General features: G+C 36.0%; 3 protein-coding genes across 6 annotated transcripts in view; 1 reads left to right on the top strand and 2 right to left on the bottom strand.

Annotated features, from left to right (window-relative positions):
- Positions 1-804: 804 nt before the first annotated feature.
- LOC115232798 (protein kintoun) lies at positions 805-4,820 on the bottom strand. The gene is made up of 4 exons (XM_029802905.1): positions 4,199-4,820; positions 2,924-4,117; positions 2,410-2,843; positions 805-2,317 (listed from the first exon to the last, which is right to left on the bottom strand). The coding sequence occupies exons 1-4, from the start codon at positions 4,739-4,741 to the stop codon at positions 1,921-1,923; spliced, it is 2,568 nt and encodes an 855-aa protein (XP_029658765.1). The 5' UTR covers positions 4,742-4,820; the 3' UTR covers positions 805-1,920.
- A 367-nt stretch (positions 4,821-5,187) lies between these two features.
- On the top strand, positions 5,188-8,431 carry LOC115232740 (uronyl 2-sulfotransferase-like). The gene is made up of 6 exons (XM_029802801.1): positions 5,188-5,628; positions 6,163-6,363; positions 6,571-6,731; positions 6,872-6,940; positions 7,153-7,313; positions 7,423-8,431. The coding sequence occupies exons 1-6, from the start codon at positions 5,449-5,451 to the stop codon at positions 7,563-7,565; spliced, it is 915 nt and encodes a 304-aa protein (XP_029658661.1). The 5' UTR covers positions 5,188-5,448; the 3' UTR covers positions 7,566-8,431.
- A 911-nt stretch (positions 8,432-9,342) lies between these two features.
- LOC115232738 (obg-like ATPase 1) overlaps positions 9,343-20,644 on the bottom strand; it is a 14,048-nt gene continuing 2,746 nt past the window's right edge. For 3 of the 4 annotated variants that reach the window (XM_029802797.1, XM_029802798.1, XM_029802799.1), the window contains exons 3-11: positions 16,204-16,264; positions 14,899-15,026; positions 13,643-13,818; positions 12,339-12,416; positions 12,153-12,250; positions 11,923-12,063; positions 10,521-10,617; positions 10,104-10,226; positions 9,343-10,018 (exon numbers count right to left, since the gene is read on the bottom strand). In XM_029802797.1, coding sequence (XP_029658657.1) covers positions 9,908-10,018; positions 10,104-10,226; positions 10,521-10,617; positions 11,923-12,063; positions 12,153-12,250; positions 12,339-12,416; positions 13,643-13,818; positions 14,899-15,026; positions 16,204-16,264 — 1,013 coding nt within the window. In that variant the 3' untranslated portion in view covers positions 9,343-9,907. Of the gene's footprint in view, positions 10,019-10,103; positions 10,227-10,520; positions 10,618-11,922; positions 12,064-12,152; positions 12,251-12,338; positions 12,417-13,642; positions 13,819-14,898; positions 15,027-16,203; positions 16,265-16,650; positions 17,273-20,644 lie in introns of those variants that run through there. The other variant, XM_029802800.1, reaches the window with a different exon arrangement.

A 20,644-nucleotide genomic window follows, 5' to 3' on the forward strand; every position in this document is an offset into this window, starting at 1 on the left:
ATAACAAAGGCTGTTCGTTAAGCCTTAAAATTGCCTTTCTTTTTGTGCCGTTTCCCTGCTATCACCGAGTGGCAGTGGGCTATCTAATTAAAGAAAATCCGCAATCATGACAACGATAAATCTGATGGGATTGCAGTCGCACGGAATTAAGTATTTGCGTGGGTGGCCGTATCAAATCTCTCTTTCTTTTTCTTTCTCTCCCGATGGGACCATCAATAGGAATAATACGGGAGAAACACGGCGATGCGGCGAAAGAGATACATAGGTATACTGCGGAGTTTAACGACCTTACAACCCCCCGCAAGTAGCGGGATCGATGGTCTCGAACTCTCATCCGTGGCTCGGCCCGGTTGTTTCCGCCGCGTGGGCTGCGTCCTACTTTTCGATCACACACGTTTCGCCTCGTCGTTGCCCTACGATTCTGCTTTTCACGTCGTGTCACAGCTTTGCACGACCCGACAGCCGTCTCCCGATGTTTTGCGAATACATCGTCACCGTGACATACGATCGACGTATTCCCCATTTATTCTAAATCGGCTTAATTTGAAAAACCAATTCGCTTCTAATATCCGAGATTAATATTTTCACGCAGCGATAAATTTAGAAAAAAATGTAATAATTAATCTATAAATTAATAACAATATTATGTATGTGTATAAGATTCGGAATTAATTACAAATAAATATATATATGTCTCAAAGATGAAAAAGATATTTAAACTAAGATTTTCAAATCATATTTGAATGCTTTTTTAAATAATATATTTAATTAATGATCAATTTAATAAAGCAAAGAGATAGTATCTCTCCTGTAAAAACATTTTGTTTATTTCATCTTTGTGTTATACTATTACAGGAATATATTGTTTTGACGTAAATATCTTGTTGATTTATATATGTGGATTGCTCATCAGAGCAAAAATCCTTAAGCGCAGTATATAATATAGGAATGGAACGTGCTAACAAGAGCGCAGATATGTAAATATTTCGTCGTATCTCTCTCAATTACCTGATCGAAATAACTTATGTACATTTATATAATTACAAAATATTAATATATAATATATAAAATCGATAAACATCTTAATTTTGCGACGTGTTTCATTGAATTACAAATATTTTTTTAAATAGATGACTTTCGAGATTTTCACAATATAATGACTTAGATAATTAGGCACCAAAAAGTCTGCGCCACATAATTAGCAATTGTCGAAACAGAACCGTATTCATTTTTATCACCATATATATGTGTCACAATCCTTTAACAAGCGTTTGTTGCAATGCGTCTGCGTATTCGTACATATAACGTGAAACACTTGGTATTATATGGACTGAATATATTTTTGCGTAAATGCACATGATATAATCTCAATTAAAATTTTATATGGATTTCTATTATAAAATATCTGCAATTTATCACTTTATCTATTCTTGATTTAATCAAGTATTATCTGCATAAAAATCACATATATTGTGCGGCAGTAATATTTAACAGGCATAAAAAGGGAATATATATTTTTTCTCAGCCGATTCATTAAATCGATTCAGTGACAATTCAATCAGCTGTAATTTTTAAAAGATCCCGATTAAAAATATCGTGATCTCACGTATCGCCATTAATGTATTAATACAGTCATTTTCCAAGATTTGCTATACATTTTATATATTAAGCAAAAATTTAATAAACTGATTTAAGTTATTTTTAACTATATTTACTACTAATATAAGTCAATTGTTTAAAGATATATTAACAATTTTGATTCGACCTAATGCTTTCTTAGTTGTTTAGCCCTCTATACTAATAACGTACTAAAAAACAAAATCCCATCTAAGTAGTTGTTTTGATACTAAACCCTGATACTACTAGTTTTATATATGTAATCACAATATTATGCATAATTACCTCGTATTATATCTAAATCTACATATCGAGGTCAAATATCAGATCATTCTTAAATTCCAGTTGAACTGCATCCTTTGTGGCATTATTCGAGGCGTCGGCTTGAACATTTTCGATGAGTTTTTCCTCGCTGCTAGATTTGCTACGGTGATGCAAAGAATGTTTATCATCCGCTTTTGATTTCACGATTTCGATATTAGCGGTTCTTTGTTGTTGCAAATGTTTGTCTCGAGTAAGTATAGGTTTTACAATCTCCGAAGTTTCCTCGTTCGAAGAACGTTTATAATGTGTCTTGTATTTGTCTCGCTCTTCGGTTTCAGAATTCTCGCTTTCGCTCATTCGGCGATCATGCGCGCGTTTCTTATTCCGCAATTTACGTTGATTCTTTTTTCGCTGCCCAAGAATACTCGAATTGGACCTAAGAAAAATTATAATTGAATTACACAAACGAGTTTATTAATACAATTTCTAGTTGAGAAGATAATTGTTGATTTCTCTATATTATAATACCTATATAATTGTCGTGAAACTACATCATTAAATCGTACAGTCTTTTTTAAACTGGAACAATCCGATTCGGAATTAACATCGTGTATGAAATCGTAATGATAATCTGTACACGATGCAGGAAGGCTATTTTCGTCGGCACTTGACTCGGACATGGAACGCGAAAAATTACGAGTATGATGTGATTTTAATATTCCTTTCGAGTATCTCACACTGCCATTGCTGCTTGGCAATTCATCTCCGCTGCTTTCCGAAATTGATCTGGCTTTTTCGATGGTATGCATTTCCTCTGGTTGTCGCTTTACAACTCTTGCGTTTTCCTGCTCTTCGTCATCATCAGAATCCTGCTGATTTGGACGAATATCTATAACAACGCTATTGCCTTGTGGCCGTACAGATATTTGTCTTTCCACTTGTAGTTCATCTTTCGTATAAGCCTATATAAAAATATTTAATTTGTTATTTATAACATAACTATTCTATATTTTTATAAATATATGGTTAATGTGTTTTATACCATTAATTCCTTAAACTTGTTTGTAAATGATGCTGCAGTAGGGAGATCCTTTGCTTCCATAAATTCCATGTCCACGCCAACAAAATATTGTGTTACATTCTCAATATCCTGCACTGTTACGGTAAACACGACATTATTGTCCCATGGTTCAATTATAAGAGTTTCTGGCTCAACACAGCCATCTCCTATCTTAAGACATAATGAATAATATTGCGGAAAAAATCCAGCACCTATAGATGTCAGCAAGATATGTATTCCTGCATTATTATCTAAAATTTTGTGACATATTTCATCGGGATTCACATTTTTTACATTTACAGTAATGGCTAACTGATCATTGTAAATATTACAAGCATATGGAGGAAAATTGTATTTAATATTAGGATTCATAAATGCATCAATGGTTTCTGTCATATTACAAGTCCGCAAGGCAGTATCTTCGCACTTATCTATTACATCACTTGTTTTATCATATTTTAAATTTTTACACACATTTTCATACTCTTTCACTAACTCTATTTTGAGTAAACTCTTTTCATCATCTTTCGATGCTATTGGTAGAGGACTACTCTGATCACTATCAACCCCGCTATCTGGCCTATCTGTGCTATCCATTGGTATCAAGGGCCGAATAACTGGTAAAGTTACAATTAATTTTTTATATTTTGCATCAAATTTAGCATTTCCATTATCCCCATCTACAGGATATGGTAATGGAAGTTCTAGCAGATACTTTGCAGGCTTCTCACTTTTCAAGGTAAGAGACTGTTCATGTATATCAAGTGTCGCATCGCTAGCACTTTTCAATAAAGGCAGATCTATAGTAACCACAAACTTTTTTGGGATTGTAGCATACATCTTTGCATCTTTACTTAAAATAAAATCTTCCATTTCCACATCAAACTGGTGTTTTACAAAAAATTTAGGAGTAGCATATTTTTCATCCATTAGTTCATGCTCTTTGTTCTTGTAATAAGTAGTAACTGGTGGGACACGTTGTGGTTTTTCCTCATTCTTTCTTAACTGTTTCTCGCGACTTTCGTCGTAGCCTGACATTAACTTCTGATAGATTTCTGGCTCTATATCCAGCGATTCCTTCGGTGGGTCTTTTGATGGTTTTCTGATCACTGTGGGATGAGTTATACCTTTAAAGTTGATCTTGGGGAACTTGAGATTCTTCCTGTCCAATTTCACCTAGCAAAATGCAAAGAAAACATATGTAACATAATATGTTATCAAAATAAAAATGTAGCACTACCTTAAGTGAATATGAACCTTAAAGTTATTTTCCACACCGTCCATCGCCGTATTATTAACGATCTCGCGGAATCGGTCGTTCTTGGACGCCAAGTAGATGGTGTCCGGGTGAAAGACCACGTCGAACACCATGCATCGCGCGTTCTTCTTGTCAAAGTCATCGCGTGGTGGTATCAACGTATACGGAATGGACCACTGTAGACCACGGTGGCCTTGCTCGTACGAGGGTTGACTGGTGGGTCGTCCGACGACTGTGTTCTTGCTGATGTTTAGGAAACACTTCCTGTCGCCGTTCACGCTGGTCTTGATGACGTAACCGGGCTCCGGGTTAACAAACGTCACATCAACGCCCCGTTCCTTTTCGAGCTGTGTGATCTCTTTTTCGTAGATTTTCTTGTTATCCGGATCGGTCACCTCCTCCGCGTATTCGATCAACAGCTTGCGGAATTCCTCCTTCTTCAGGCACTCGGTTATATTCTCCAATTCTTCACGCGACACTTCCAAATCCTCCCAATCTTTTTTACGCGACTCGTATACATCCATCTTACTCGTTGCTCTCATGTGTTTACAAATATAGACTCATCGTAGGTAGGTAGTAGAGATAGCCAAGAGCGTGTAAACACGTGGACAGCCGCGCCACCGCACCGGCCGGTCTCGGCACCGGCTGCGCCGTTTGATTCGCGGCGCGGCGTCCGTGATCACTTTCAAACGCGCGATATCCTAATGTCAAATAATTCTTACTAATTTTCAGTCGAACGGAGTATTTCTCCTTTCGTTTCGTCGTGGATCAAATAAAGATCACTACGTCGCATGAATGCATAAAAAAAAAATCACCGGATAAGCAACTTTATAATGCGATTGTCAGAACGTCATCAATTATATCTTTAAGATATATAAATAAATAAAAAGATAATTGTTATTTCCTGAGTTTTTCTTGAGACATTCGATTATTCGATCGAAATTGCAGCACGTAAGACACTTCAGCTTGTATAATTAATATTATTCAATATTAGAATGAGAAAGAAATTTCTAGAAGGTTATACGCGATCAAGATGTTTCATACAGTATGCGTTGGAAAGTGAAATGTTGCGGTTCACCCAATCAACCGATCGGGTGGGGGTCGTAGGCTACGGCGAAGACGTGGGGATCACACAGTTTGCGGAGTCTGACCCACTAACATTCTCCTCGCAGTTACTCAGCAACGAGTAGTCTCAATCTCGATAATTTACATAAATAAGACGACATATTAAATTAATTAAAAATAAAAAATGCGTCGGAATCGCGGTTTTCTATTATTGCTTTCAATGTGCCTGACAATGGTTTTTATCGCTTTGAACGCGAGGTCGTCTACGGATCTGCTTGAGCTCGCGGGTGTTACCGAAAAACGTAGCTCATTCAAAAAATACGATGGGTCACGTGCCGATAATCGATGGATCGCTCGCCGCCAGGTGAAATTACATAATGTCGATTAAAATCAATTGGCCGATTGCATCGTGTTCAATTTTGCATTTGTCGAAAAATTTTTTCATAAACATTTATCGTCAAAAAAATATTTACTCAATCTTAAAGAACGAGTACGCTTACTTTTAAGTGCACGCCGAATTAAGGCGTACATTACAGAATGTATCTTGATTTAATCTTACATCTAATTATTGAGCGCTCCAAAGCAGCAGAATGCAACTTTCGGAGGTGTTAGGGATGACTTATGTTTGCGTAATAGCGTAACACAGAGAGAATGCATTCTCCACGAGTCTAACAATAAGCATGATGCAACGAAAGCCCATCGTCAAGTGTCTTCTATTATTTCAATCACTATAAAATCGAATATTCCACTATTTACAATTTGTAAATAATTTCTGTCTCTCTCTCTCTCTCTTTCTCTCTCACCTAAAACAATGTAAGAGATAAGACGTTAAAAAATTCACTTTTGTTTATGTTGCAAAATAATTATTTACAACACAATTATTCCAAATCTCAAACAGACGCATCGATATGTCACACCTTCTCTCGCCGAATTGGGTGACATACCATACAAATACAAGCACGTTCTTATGCTGACACGCATACCTGGTACAGGCGCCGAATTGATAGTATTGATTCTACAACGTTTACAAGGATATAACGCTTTTAAACATATACGTCTACCACCGAGTGATTACGAATTTTTATCAGCTGTACAACAGGTTAGCTCTCTTTCTCTCTCTCTCTCTTTCTGTCTCTGGAAAAAATTTTCAAGTTTTAGTAATTTATTCAAATCTTGACATTATTAATAAATCTTTTGCAACTAATTAACACATGTTTTTCTTTATAATTAGTTTCATAAAATTTGCAAGTGCAAATGCAAATCAATTTGTTTCTATTATAATTATAAGATGTCTTTAATTTTGCAGGAGTTATTAATGGAAGAAGTTATGAATATCATCAGACAAGAAGCTATTCCCTTAACTTTTGATGGAGACGTAAAGTTTCTAAATTTTTCGGCATTTGGGCGTCAAGGACCTACTTTTATATCTTTAGTGAGAGATCCTTTAGATCCACGAATTTGGCAATGGTATAATTATAATTTTTCATACTTAAAAGTTGTATATTTTTAAGGAGAAAAAGAGAGAGAGAGAGAGAAATATATTAAAGACACCAGAATATTATATTGAAATAACGCACAATATATTACTTAATATGATTCTAATATAGGAAAGGAAAAGAAGGCATGCATTATCACGGAGCTATACCTCATTTTTGTGGACAAGAACCACGCTGCATGTAAGTCCATTCTTGTTAATTTCTAAAATATCATATTAATTTCTAACATCATTGTATAAATTTTATGTAATATTATTTTTTTTTGAGTACACATTTCTCTGTTAATTTATCTAAACGTTGACTAACAATAAGAAAAATAAGCATTTTTGCGAAAAAAATAAGAGAGATATTATTGATTTTTATGTTGTACATATTATGTTGTTTCTCTCCAGGGAACGAAATAACACGTGGGCGTTGGAACGCGCTAAAGTAAATGTTATTCGATGGTATCCCGTTGTTGGGATATTGGATTATATGGAGGAATCGCTGAACGCGCTTGCAGTCGAGTTTCCTTATTTTTTTAATGGTGCTATTAATATCTATAATCAATTTCGTAAGTATTTGTAAATATTTTTGCTGTATCTGTTGTAATATTTTATATCGATAGAATCGTTTTTTTCCTCGTCATTATTATATTACATTATTCCATTTCTTATACATAGGATCGAAAGAGAATCTGCCCACTTCGGTAACTTTAAAATTACGGATTAAAGATGCATCCTTAAGAAAAGTTCTTGCACAAGAAGTGGAATTTTATCAATGGTTAAAATCCCGACTTCTCAACAGAACTTTCAACAACGACTGAGTACTGCAGTATGATCTAAATAGTTAATTGTAACCGTAACATAAAATTGTCGGAACCAAACATTGTCTTTATTATAAAGTTTTCTATTCGTATTCTATTATATAAAAGAAAATAAGAACACGTACAGCTAAAGGAAGAGAAAAAAATAAAAAATGTTTATTCCACTTGTAAATAGAATAATTAAAATCTAAGTTATATATATTATAATTTTAATTTATTTTAATTTTTAATAAATTTATATATATTATCCGATAAAAAAATACGTTCCTCATTATAAAAAATTGCTCAGAACCAGACCGCTTTTTTGTGACAATAAATGATGAGACAGTAAATTTGTTTACCTTAATTCTTAGAAACTGTCCCATAAATCTTCCCGCCTGCTTGTCGAAAGCGAAAATAGGATGAGAATAGGGGTATAATCAGAATGAAACAGACTTCTATGCACTTTAGATCTTGTTAATAAGATTATTTGAAATGATACCAGGCCGCCATATTAAAAATTTGTATTAGATTTTTTTCACATTCTATAAAGAGAAACATATATTTGGTTATAATGAGCATCATAAGTAGACATAAACTGAGCGTAAAGTTCAAATTCTAAAGAGGCGAATGTGAGAAAGAGAAGCTATTTTTTTTTCTTTACCTTGACTTTGCCATCATCGCATTGTCACCGACGTGTTCTTTCTTTGGCGCGTGATCCATACTTGTGTGTTCAAAACGCCTCTATATTCTCAAAATGTAGATATCGAACTACATAGCCAATTCTACAAAATTTCTCAGTGGGTAACACTGACAATGAGATAAGTTTCGTATATCCACGATTACTGGTTCTGTTCTGTGCTACATCCTCAGAGTATCGCTAATACAGATCAATAACGCAACAGTTATGGTCACATTAAATAGATTTCTAACATAAAAATGCACGTCATTAAAGAAAAAATTGCACATTATGCAAAAAATGTATTTAATGCATCTATTTATAGAGTGCAGACATTGCGTCTTTTTTTTATTGCGTTACAAATTATATATTTGATAAAAATACAATAAGATCGATTAAACGCGCTATCTTCGTTAAAATTACTTGGTTTGTACAAAAATTGCTACAAAATATGCACATAATATAGCGTGAAATGCTTAATATTTGTAATGATAAAATCACGTAATAATCATATCAATATATTTGTAATAACACATTAATAATGAATGATTAATAATAGAATGCATCTTAGTGATTATGTGTAAAATTAGTAGACATTAAATTTCTGCATTTTAATTATACTGAATCTATTCTTTCTTGCATTTTTCTGTTTATTATTTTTAATAATATTTACTACTAAATAATATTTAATAAGATACGAAAAGAATTCTATATTTTCCATTTGTTCATATATTTTTTTAAAAATTGTTTCTATATAGAGATATTAGCACATAATGTTCATAATGAATAATTCATCACAATATATTTTTCTTTGTCGCATGAGAGAATATAACAGATAAAAAAATATATGTTAAATTAAAATATAAATTATTTAATTAAAATATATGTTAAATTTATCAAGATGAAAAAGTGTTATTAAAAGTATTTTATTATATATATACTCAAAAAAATGATATAAACTATAGATATCAAATAGGTATGCAAAGAAAAAATAAAATATAAATCGAATAGAATTCATCTGAAGATGTAATTGCTTTCACAAAAATATGTTCGAAACTTGTCTTATTCAAAAGGAAAATGAAAATTTGACTCATAGGTTTACTAAGTAGTAAACTTATGAGATTGTTATAATTTTTTTATGTCAATCTATATAAGTTTAATAGTTGTTGAATAAATACAGAAGATTGTACAAAAAAATGTTTTACGTACATGTCCTTCCTATTCCTTTTCTTTTCTCTCTCATTCGCGCATTTTCACATCAAAGATAAAAAGTGCAAAATGCAACTTGGTAAATCTGTTAATTATGTACATAGTAATGAAAATGAAAATACAATTTCCTTCTTCTTCTTTACCATTTGTTATAAAAAGATCATAATATCCGTGGATATTGAGTGCATTGTTTTATGCGCATAATTTTGAACAAGAAAAATATTGAATATTATTTCAATAAAATATCATTTGAATATATTATGAGCACAAGCGCGATTAATTCTATATGACTCCTATAGAATAGAAAAATAATTATCACTATCATCATCGCGTTGACATGTATACATGAATGAGAAAGTCAGGCAGAATCGGGAAACAAGTTGGATTAATTGACGCGGGGATGATGCATGCAATAGGATAACAGAATCATGTTGATGTATAGGTGGACGAGCAACAACATGAGAAACGCGTGCCATCACTTCTTTTTCGCGTCTTTTAATCCGGCACCTGCATTGAACTTAAAGAAAATAATATCGCCATCTTCAACTACATAAGCACGCCCTTGTTGTCTGTATTTTCCGGCAGCCTGACGACAAAATAGAAAGTATGTAATAGATGCAAAGAAAACATGTTACATAGTCTTGTCCAATATGAGAAATTGTTTCAAATACCTTCACTGCGGCTTCCGACCCTTCGTTTTTGAAATCCTCGAATTTCATCACTTCCGCCATAATGAATCCTTTTTCGAAATCCGTATGTATCTTGCCAGCAGCTTGAGGTGCTTTTGTACCTTTCTGTAAAACGCGAGCAATATAATTATATTATAGTGTTAAAGTGACCTTTACATAAACGATATTTTATTAACCAAAGTTAGCTTACTGCAGTAAAGAGAATAATAAGATAAAATATAATTTCTTCTCTTATTAATATTAATATATGTGCAAATAACTAATATATATAAACACAGATATTTTATGTATAAATATTTATTGAATTAATATAAAATTTTATCATGTAATTTCATAATCAAATACGTGCAATCTTTATTACACTATATTTATTACACGTTCTTTATTATTTGTGCTTACTTGGATTGTCCATGCCTTAACTTCATCGTGTCCGGCCGTGAAGAAATATTGCAAATTTAGCGCCTTGTATCCTTGTACAATAATTTTGTCAAGCGCACTAAACAAAAGAAAAGAAATAAGAAAAAAAGATGTAAACAATGTGTCTTTACTTACTAAAAAATAGATGACTTATTTATTATCAAACACACGATGTAAGTTTTCTATTTTTCGAATCATGAAAAAATAAAGCGCGTCCGCGTTCAAAATGAGAAGCGACCGTGCCCCGCATTGTGGAATAAGATTGTCTCGGTCCAAATATCGTCTAATGACAGGTTAGCGCAAGTGGAACGCGCGGTGGGCCTGATGAAAGTCCGAGAGTTCAGAGAATACACATAAAGGCGAACGACTTAATACCGCAATTTTATCATTCTAACTCTAGCGGAGACTTATTCCATCCAGCGGCGCCTCAGTTATCTACGGTCTCAAAATAAAATCACAGTATATTTTGTCCCTCCGTATTCGTATCGTCCGATTATTAAGCAAATTTAGGTATCATAGATTCTCTCTTACTCCGTTCACACTATGAATCTGGGCAAACAAAATATAAATTCTAGGAAATATCTCAAATCTATATATTTTTCTCTTCATTTCGTCTAATATTTATGTTTCTTTTTGTTTATTAAAATATTCTTTAGTGTATGTGTGTGTGTAAATTAATTTTACATTCTTTAACATCAAACATTACATTGTTTAATTTAGTTTAGATTTATAATCATAGCTTTTTTATAATTATATTGTATATACGGCGCTATTAAAATTCACATTGACAAATAAAAAGAGACAATATGCAAGTCTACCACAAAGTGCAATACAAGGGAGCCCTGGGGTATGTATGACCCACTAACTGATCAAATTGCCGAACCTCGACACCGATTACTTCTCGCTTCACCCGCCTCTTCGATTATGCCAGTATGCCCGCGAGGGCGGGAGGGATTTTTATGCAATTTTGCAAGAATTTGAATAGCCGTTCGTAAAAATATAATGTGCCACATCGAAGCACAGCTACGGTTTTTATTAGCCAACCCACGTGAAAAGAGTGGGACGGAGTCTAGACGTTGGCTGGACCCAACCACATTATTATTACCGTTAGAGGATAACTTGGTGCATAGCTAAATGTGTGGGAACCCGAGTTTGGTCGAGGGAGACGCTTTCGCCGGATTTTACGTCTAATCTTTTTTTCCTACAATCTTGCGGCGTTTCCTCGCCGACTGGACCGTGCAATGTATGCGTATCTCACTGGGGCGGTGGGAAGCGACGTATGATTGAACCCTCTCATTTGCGAGAGCGACACAGCAATATAAGTCACAAACATTTACAGGATGAATAATAATCATTATAACAGAGCATGGAAGCTGATACCAACCTGGTGACTTTGTGTCCTTTTAAGTATGTTTCGAATTCCGCCTCGTCCATCTCGAGACTCTTGTTTTCGAAGGCAGCGCTGAAAGGGATTAACACCGCGCCTGGATCATTCTTGTCAACCCATAGTTTTATATCCATTAACCTGTTAAATAAAACAAAAAAATGTAGCTCATAAAGTAATAATCCTGAGTGACAATACTTGTTTATAATCGTTGTTTATAAAATGCGTACCATTTGTTCTTTTTGCGAAAGTAATCTTTTTCTGACATATTCGCCAAATACAGAATTGGTTTTGAAGTAAGGAATAAATATTTGTTGAGCACCTCGACCTGTAATTTCACGAAACTAATGTAAGTAAAGTTAAAGAAGAAAGCTTTTAATAATAAAACACAGAGACATACAATTGTTTAAACTCACATCATTGGAACTCCAATCAGCAAACCTGATATGTTTCTTGTCATCCACTAGAACACCCTTCACCTTCAAAAGCGTTTCCTGCGAAATTTAGATTAAAAATTTTTATTGGTTCTTCTGAATGCGGTATTGCGTAACTGCTTTATTTCTCGCAAGAACTTTCTCATTCATCGATTTCGCCAGGCATTTAGATGCACGAACGCGAGCCATTGAGTAGGATAATTTCGCGATCAAATCGTGATTAGAGGATCGTACTGGCTAGCCAAGCAGTGGTCCCATTAGTTCTATCAAGAGAAAGAGGAAGATAGAAAAAGAAAGAGAGAAAAGACGAAAAGGTAGCTTCAAATTCTCGAAAACTTTTGCCAAATTGCAAAGTCGAGAACGTGAGGGAGATGGGTAATTGCCGTGGGTCAATCCGCGGAAGGAGGGTAATCCAACGATCGACTCGTTCCAGGAATTCTTTGCTTCGCCCGCATTCTCTTAATTTTCTCGGTAATTTTGTAGTTGGTCTGACGAGGGGGGCTGCAACTGTACTTGGTAAACGGTCATGCGTCACATATAAACACTAAATGTGGAAGAACATGAAGAAATGTTTTAGATTCTCATGACAAAGAATAGTTTAACGAGATTAATTGAAAATAATAATCAAGGAAGAAGAAGTAAAAATGTATATATCTTTAAGATTTAAAATATCTAAAATATAAAATATGTAAACATTCTCCACGATTTAACTTTGTATAATACTATGTAATACTGGACAGAAATAGATAGACAATGAACCATTATACCACGAAAACGATAAACGAGCGCATCCAACGCAAATCGCGTGATTTGAGTTCTGCGCGATATCATGTTTGTTTGTGAGAAGTAATATCTGCATTTAATAAGCTTTTGTTTACGCATCGATGAAAATGGGTTGATTGGGCGTATATAAACGCTGTTAAGAACAGCAATTTTCGAAACATCTGCATTTTCCTACGGAATTATCGCAATAGCTCAAGCGCGCAACTCAGCTAATATATGTCACTATATATCTACAGAGAAAGAGAGAGTTACGTCAATATATATCGTTTATAGTATACAAAATACATAGTATGTTTTCTAATGTGTGGTAATACGGTTTCAAATAATTTTGGAAGACAAAAATACAATTCCAATTAATATAAAATTTTCACGATAACAGCTATATGTATATACGCTCTTCAAATCATCGAAACAATATTTTTATCAAAACTAATTCTTTCATTAAATAAATTATTATATTTTATGTGTGTGTGCTTATGTGTGAAATATAATTAGTTACTCACATATTCAGGTTTCAGCTTCTTATCATTACCGCGAATTACAAGTTTCTCGAGCTTTTCAAGATGTGCATTCAAGAATTCGATGTCTTTCAATCGCAACTCTTCGCTAATGATATCGAGATCTCTCACGGGATTGACATCACCCTCTACATGAGTGACATCGTCATCCTCAAAGGCACCTAAAAAATCGCGATTAAATAGACTTCGCATACAAAAAAGTATTTCAAAAACAGAATTGTTACTGGAAATGCTTGTAACATTCGCCTCAATGCGAAGCTCGCATGTCGACTATTTAAGCGAACCGCCACGCGAAAATTGCCAGGTCGGTTTAATTGAAAAAATTACCACCTGTCGGCGGTCTGCCAAGACATATTAACCGGCAAAAGTACTTCGAAAATGTTATTCTCAGTATGAATGTGTAATATATATCTCACAATTGCGCGGTTCTCCCTGACGAATCAGCAGTTATTTAATGAATTACTATGTATTACATTAAAGAGATGTAAAGTATGTGTGTTAAGGACCCCTACGGATACGAGGAATACCGTGTACCGTAGATTCATTTTATTATATATATGTGATTCTACTTAGTCCTGATGAATAGTAAAATATTATGTCACAAAAAATATCGGTTAATTTCTTCAGTTCCTAATTAAATTTTTGCTATAGAGACTCAAAATTCTAACCCAGTTAATATACATATATTAAAGTTCACATTAAATATCCACTAGTAACAAAATACAAATTATGATTAATGACAAATAGGATTTTTTAATCTTTTTTATTTTATTTCTTAATTTTTATTTGACGATTATTCTGTTTGTTTATGTGATACGTAGATATACCTTTCAAGAGATAAGCATAGGACGGTCGATTTGCATTATTACACACATGAAGAACAATAATGTAATGTACTTCTAGGAAAATAGTTAACGACGGTCATAACATATGCTTGTATCGCCAACAGGATATATGTACATATCATAAAAATAAGCTCGTATCCGCGATTATATGTTCAACGGGTAAAGCGCGAAGTAAATAAATATCGCTTAGAACAAATCTCTCGATCTCATCGACAAAATATTTCTGCCCCGTTATAATCACTTTTATCGCGATTCCGTATTCAAAATGATTCCGTGAGAAAACGCGCGATTCATTTATTTACATGGGAACGCACCGTACACGTCAGCGCAAACATTAAAACGATATTAACGGGAGACAAATAGCACTGACGAACAACAATATGATAGCGCACTTACGACAAAGATGAAATATGCCGTCGCAAGCTCCAATATGTGAGAGAAAGTTGTTTCCTAAGCCTTGCCCCTCGGCAGCGCCCTTCACTAATCCAGCAATGTCCATCACATGCAAGAAGGCCGGAACTTTACTAGAAAAAAATCCAAGTTTATAATTACACATATCTTTGACAAAAATAAACTATCGAATAATATATTTCAACAATAATAAATAGTAATAAATTATCAGATCAGTCTTATAAATATTTATTAGCGTAAATGTGTGATCAGTCGTTGTGCATGGGATGGTATTATTTCGCTCTTCGCATCCGCATATTGATTCCCTTCGAAACGGAGATCACGGATGATCGCGATTACAAAGGTCGAAGGCATGTGCCACGTAATGCACGCGCGCAGAATGGCAACAGGGGGGAAAGGGGGAGGAGGGGGTTGACGACGACAGTGACAACGAGGTGTATTTAAATGCTAATGCCAGTGGGCTCATTAAACAATTAGCCTTTGAAGGGAGGCGTCGGTGAAAGTGGACGAGCCATGGAGGAAGGGCGGCGGAGGGAGATGGTGTATTAGCCGGCTTTCATCACGGATCGTCGAATCATCCGACACGTGCCGCTAGTCGAGGTCGGGGCTCCGACACGATTTGAACGACGAGAACGCGGGACGATAATAGAGCGGACGATGGAGGCCGCGGATGAATCGGTCGCTCTTTGATCCGACGCTGTTTCGCATTTTCAATGCTTCGATTCACATCGAATCTGATCGCAAGACAAGCATGATTTACATTTAACTATTTACGTGACAAAGGCGCGCGACCGAGGAGTTTTATTAACTGCACTCGCGACTTATTCGAAGCAATGAGAGTCACATTCTCGCGTGAAATGAGAGATACATCAAACATCGTAAATCAAATATTGCGCGAGAGCTTTCATCAATATCAATACTACATTATTCTCGAAGCGCTTTATTTCTACCGATGGTTTTATTTAAAAAATCTATCGTTGATGTTTGCGTTTAAGAATGCTGCATCACGTAGTAACGCGAATAAAAAATGTGTAGCGCCGACGAATACGGAAACTTTGCGTTTCGTAGACGAATTTAGACCGATCTGCATTGCAGATCGCTCCCTGGCTCCCTATTTCCGTCTTGCGAGAATAAAAGCGAAGAAGTATGGAAATGTCCCACGGTTATTCCGACTCGTTTCCCTTCACAACGGTGCATCTGTAGGCGGTGTACTCTATATGCTTTTATTCCGCTATACACATTTACCCTCTACGTCAACGTATTTTAGGAACATCCATTGCTGTTTCTTACCTAACCGGCTTAAAATATTCGCAGAGATAGTCGAACCTCGCATCGGGTACCGGAACACGACGTGCTGAAACAAAAAGCAAATAAATAGCTCAAACTCTCAATAATGTTAAAGTGATTAATGATGATTATTTTGAAACATACGGAGATAATTTAGAGATAAATACAACCCGTCGATAACATACAACGTAATTTAATTAGGATATTTTGGTAAAGACACGTAGGGATTAATTTTTTTCTTCATGGCATTGGTGACGATCTCTATAATTCTGTGTAGTCCTTCTATTCGTTTATTCACAGCTTCGTAAATATCCATCTCGTGCAAGTTCTCGGACGTATTGTGCGTCTTCATATACACGCCGATGTAAATCGCTGCGCTGACAGCCGCCGATAAACCAAATATCTTCGGCCGACGAATAGCGATTATATTCACAGCTTCGACTAACATTCTCGCCACTGTTTGCTCCAAAAAATCGACATTCGACAGATGCCGCATTTTGATCAGCGGAATTTCGCGAGAAAACGCAACATCAACTTCGGAGTATTTGTTGTGCTGCGCGAGGAACTTCTCACGACAGTTTTCACTACAGAAGAGGTATACTTTATCCTTGAAGATAACACCTAGATCGGCTTTGCCTTTCGTCAACTTGCGATCCGGTAGACCATCGACGTAAGTTACCAGGCAGAAACCTCTAACTTGAAGACGTTGCGCCCAGCAAGCATGCTCCGTATCGACTGTCTCTTTAAGTATACGTGGTCGTTCGTCGAGAAGAGATGTTGCATTGACAGATGAAACGTACTGCAATGGATTTTTAATAAAAATATTCATATGTTGCGGACAGATCCAATAGAAGTATTCCCTAAACTGTATCATTCCTTGACTATCCACTGATTGACCGGAAGTTGTCAAGATTTTTTCCAAAAAGCAAACGGGACAATATGATGCGTATCGACTCTGCCGCGATCGAAACTCGTAAGGAGACACGCACATATGCTTCAAACTGTGAACTTTTTTCAAATCCGCCTCATTAAAGTAAAGGATAATGTCGGCGAATCGGGACTGCACCGCGTAATCCGCGCGAGTCCACACATGCCATTTACTTTTAGTAGCGTCCAGCTCGATTACGTTCTGCGAAAACTTTTTTAACCAGTTTCGGAAAGTCGCTTGATCCTTTTGCCAGTCCGCGTACCAGTCCGATAGGAAATCGACAGGGTATTTCAGCGGCTTTGTCAGGTCATCATTATCCCTAGAGAGGCATTCGATGCAGAATTCTAGATCCGCTTTGAGATCGAGTACAATCATCGGCTGCATTCCCAAGAGAGCCAATTGTTCGGCTTCCTCACGACTCGAAGGACAACCATCCAAAATGTAACCTTGAGTTGCTGCGCGTGGCCCTATGGAGAACATTTCTATGGCACGCATTATGGATTCGATCGAAGCAGGCTGACCGGCTCGAAGCTCATCTTCCTCAGCCCTGCGCGCCGACTCGGTCCAAGAATAGTATTTCAACATATGGCGCAACGCTTTCACGCAATTAATTATCTTCATGCCGTACGTTTCCGCGAAACGATTCGCCAGCGTTGTTTTTCCACATTGAGGCGGCCCGATGATGGAGATTCGAAGCGGAATAAGCGACGGGCGGCAGACAACTGTTAGATATCTCGAGACATCATTTACAAATGCGAAAAGTGCTGCTTTACCAGCAAGAAAATAGATATAAGGATGGATTACAACCGGAAAAATCTGGCCGCGATCTTTCATCGGTAGAAACATCTGAATAGGAATCTTGTTGGTGTACACCTGTACGGGGCACCATCGTCCAAAGGTGCTGAAAAAAAAGTAGCCACAATTGAGAAGTTGTTCGGCTGTTTCAAGATCGATACTATACGAGAGATATTCGTTTTCTATTTTTTTATCATTTTTAGTAGCCAAACTTGTTTTAATTTCCGCAGCTGTTGCTTTTTCCTGTTGAATTTCGTTCTCTTGATCTTTTCCTTGGACGCTTACAGAACTGTCGAAGTATCGATTTTTGATATGATTTATAACGTATTCTGTCGCATCTTGGATATCTGCAAGATTACATCTTATCACATTTCCTCCAAATTCAAGGATTTGTTTCTCGAATTTTGTCCATTCCGATTCGAATCGTGTTAAATGTTCAAGATATTCCCATTCTGCATCTTCATGCAACATTGTATATTCTTTTTGATCCGCCTCCGTATCTCCGCCTCCGTAATCTACTTTATACACTGAATTATCAAGATAAAAGAAATTGCGAAATTTATTCAGCAGGTAAGCGTACGGCTCTTTTTCGAACAAAACGATGATATCTTCGAATACAATGTTAGCATCATCGACAATTTTTCGCCAGATTTGATCGTCTACGTACATTCCATCCACGACATATCCACCGTCTCTTCGCAATTCATCTTCTAATTTCACATCGGGTATTTCCTTAATATTTTGTATAATAATATCGGCTTTTTCATCAATAGATCTATCGATAGGCTCCAACGAAATTTGTACATTCAAATCCTTCTCATATAACTTTTGATTCAAAGATTCCTCGCGCTGTTTAATTAATTTTTTCTTAATCTCGTCAACATTTATCACTATTCCGCCAAAAACTTCAGCCAATCGGGCGCTAAGTTCCGACTTACCAGTATATTTGGGGCCAAACACCGCTATTTTGCAAGTTGGCCGTGGATTCGGTGGCAATAAAAACGTTCGCGGATTTTCGATGAATAAATTCACAGCTTCTTGAGAAGAAAGAAAAAAAATATTACTCAGAAATCGCACTGCGTGCTTCGAGTGTCCCTTAATGGTTCGTCCTTGGGCTAGCGCGACGGGGCAATAAAATTTCCACACAGAAAGTTTCCAGAGATATTTGGGTGACACAACTTCTCTTTGCCTCAGAATCTCGACGATTTCTTCTGTAGACTTTTCCGCAAGCTCATCGTTCAAGTTCATTTCCGTAGATGTTTCCAGAAAATGTATATCATCTTGTACGATCATTTTTTTTGGAAGGATCGACGGCTGCAATGCCAAAGTACACAAACGCGTTTTGAGAATCTGAAGTATTCGTCGTGTCGAACTACGACCATCCACGCGGATTACATGTTGAGGATCGTGCGCGAGGATCCATTTGTCGATGACTGGTAATGCCAATCGTTCGTAAAGATCACATTGTAACTTATATTTATCGAAAAGTACATGCGACATTCTTTCAACATCATTGATTGATCGTTCGTTTGCAACTTGAGAAAAATCGTACGAAGTATCCGATTCGTCGCGTTCATATTCGCCGTCAAATGGATGCGTGTATTCATTTTCATCAAAAATATTATACTCTCGGGAAGTACGGTCTATACGCCAGCGTGCACATCTACTCGCAACATCTTGCTTCGGACATACGAGATAAATAATTATCAGAGGTTTTCTCGGCCACACGGTAAACATTTCATCAATCTGTCGAGCGATTTCTTGCTCATATTCATATTGAGTCTTACATCCTACATTATTGGATATGATTAGATCTTCGTATGCCTCGCAGTTTTCATCTGCCGTGTTTTCGCAAAATTCTGAACAAGTACGATATACCATATTTACAATAGTACTCGAATATGATGAATCTTCAAAGTTCATGTCAGGAATAAATGGTAAACACTCAACAACGTAACCTCTGTGTTTGACGTCCCTTTTTCTGATCCTACATCGTATCAAATCCATAGTAATTTCATTTCCTATATTTTCGCCGGACCGTAGAATATTTTCCATATATTGGCCTTTCTCGGTTCCAGCGTCGATTTCTTGCCGAATTAGCAATTCGGGCGAAATCAAAACACAATTCCAAGAATCGGCTATTGCTGATGCCAAGTTGCCATGAAGTAATCCTGGTTTCCCGAAAATAACGAAACTTAGTGGTTCAGTTCCAAGATAGTGATTTACAGCTTTTTCTTCTAAATTAGAATCCTGAAAACGTTCTTTATATGACGCGGAATGCGATACAAATTTTTGTTCTTTAAAAAACTTAGAAGCGGTAACAATCCTCTTTGTCGGATGCGTATCTTCGGCAAAAGCGTAATACAAATTGGCTTTTGGATATTTGGTTGTGCATGGTACATGTGCAGGAATATCTCGTACACAATCAGAATCTTTGGTTAATTTTAGAAAGCATTTTTTCGTAATAAACGATTCATCAACAGATAATTTCTCGACATGTTCTTCTCCCGGTTTTTTTCCCGATTTCTCGCACATTTTCCTTTAAATAATTTTCTAGTAAAACTTGTATCAACAATTAATTTTTAATTCAATATTTTGTCACTTGCATACATCTAAGCGAGGTTAAAACAAGCAAAATCGAAACTGTTTATATTACATATAACTCACTCCAACGAGAGAATATCCACGGTTTGCGCATAGGGCGAAGTGGGAAGAGCATGG

The sequence above is a fragment of the Formica exsecta genome, unplaced genomic scaffold (assembly GCF_003651465.1).
Source record: "Formica exsecta isolate Colony F162 unplaced genomic scaffold, ASM365146v1 scaffold15, whole genome shotgun sequence".
Taxonomy (NCBI): domain Eukaryota; kingdom Metazoa; phylum Arthropoda; class Insecta; order Hymenoptera; family Formicidae; genus Formica; species Formica exsecta.

What these genes read in the sequence shown, in the direction of transcription:
- LOC115232740 (XM_029802801.1), top strand. Translation starts at nt 5,449, where the DNA reads ATGCGTCGGAATCGCGGTTTTCTATTATTGCTTTCAATGTGCCTGACA. An exon ending in GGACAAGAACCACGCTGCAT is followed by an intron (nt 6,941 to 7,152) that starts GTAAGTCCATTC and finishes GTTTCTCTCCAG; the next exon opens with GGAACGAAATAACACGTGGG. An exon ending in TAATATCTATAATCAATTTC is followed by an intron (nt 7,314 to 7,422) that starts GTAAGTATTTGT and finishes TCTTATACATAG; the next exon opens with GATCGAAAGAGAATCTGCCC.
- LOC115232798 (XM_029802905.1), bottom strand. Translation starts at nt 4,741, where the DNA reads ATGAGAGCAACGAGTAAGATGGATGTATACGAGTCGCGTAAAAAAGAT. An exon ending in GTGTGGAAAATAACTTTAAG is followed by an intron (nt 4,118 to 4,198) that starts GTTCATATTCAC and finishes GCATTTTGCTAG; the next exon opens with GTGAAATTGGACAGGAAGAA. An exon ending in ACAAGTTTAAGGAATTAATG is followed by an intron (nt 2,844 to 2,923) that starts GTATAAAACACA and finishes ATTTTTATATAG; the next exon opens with GCTTATACGAAAGATGAACT.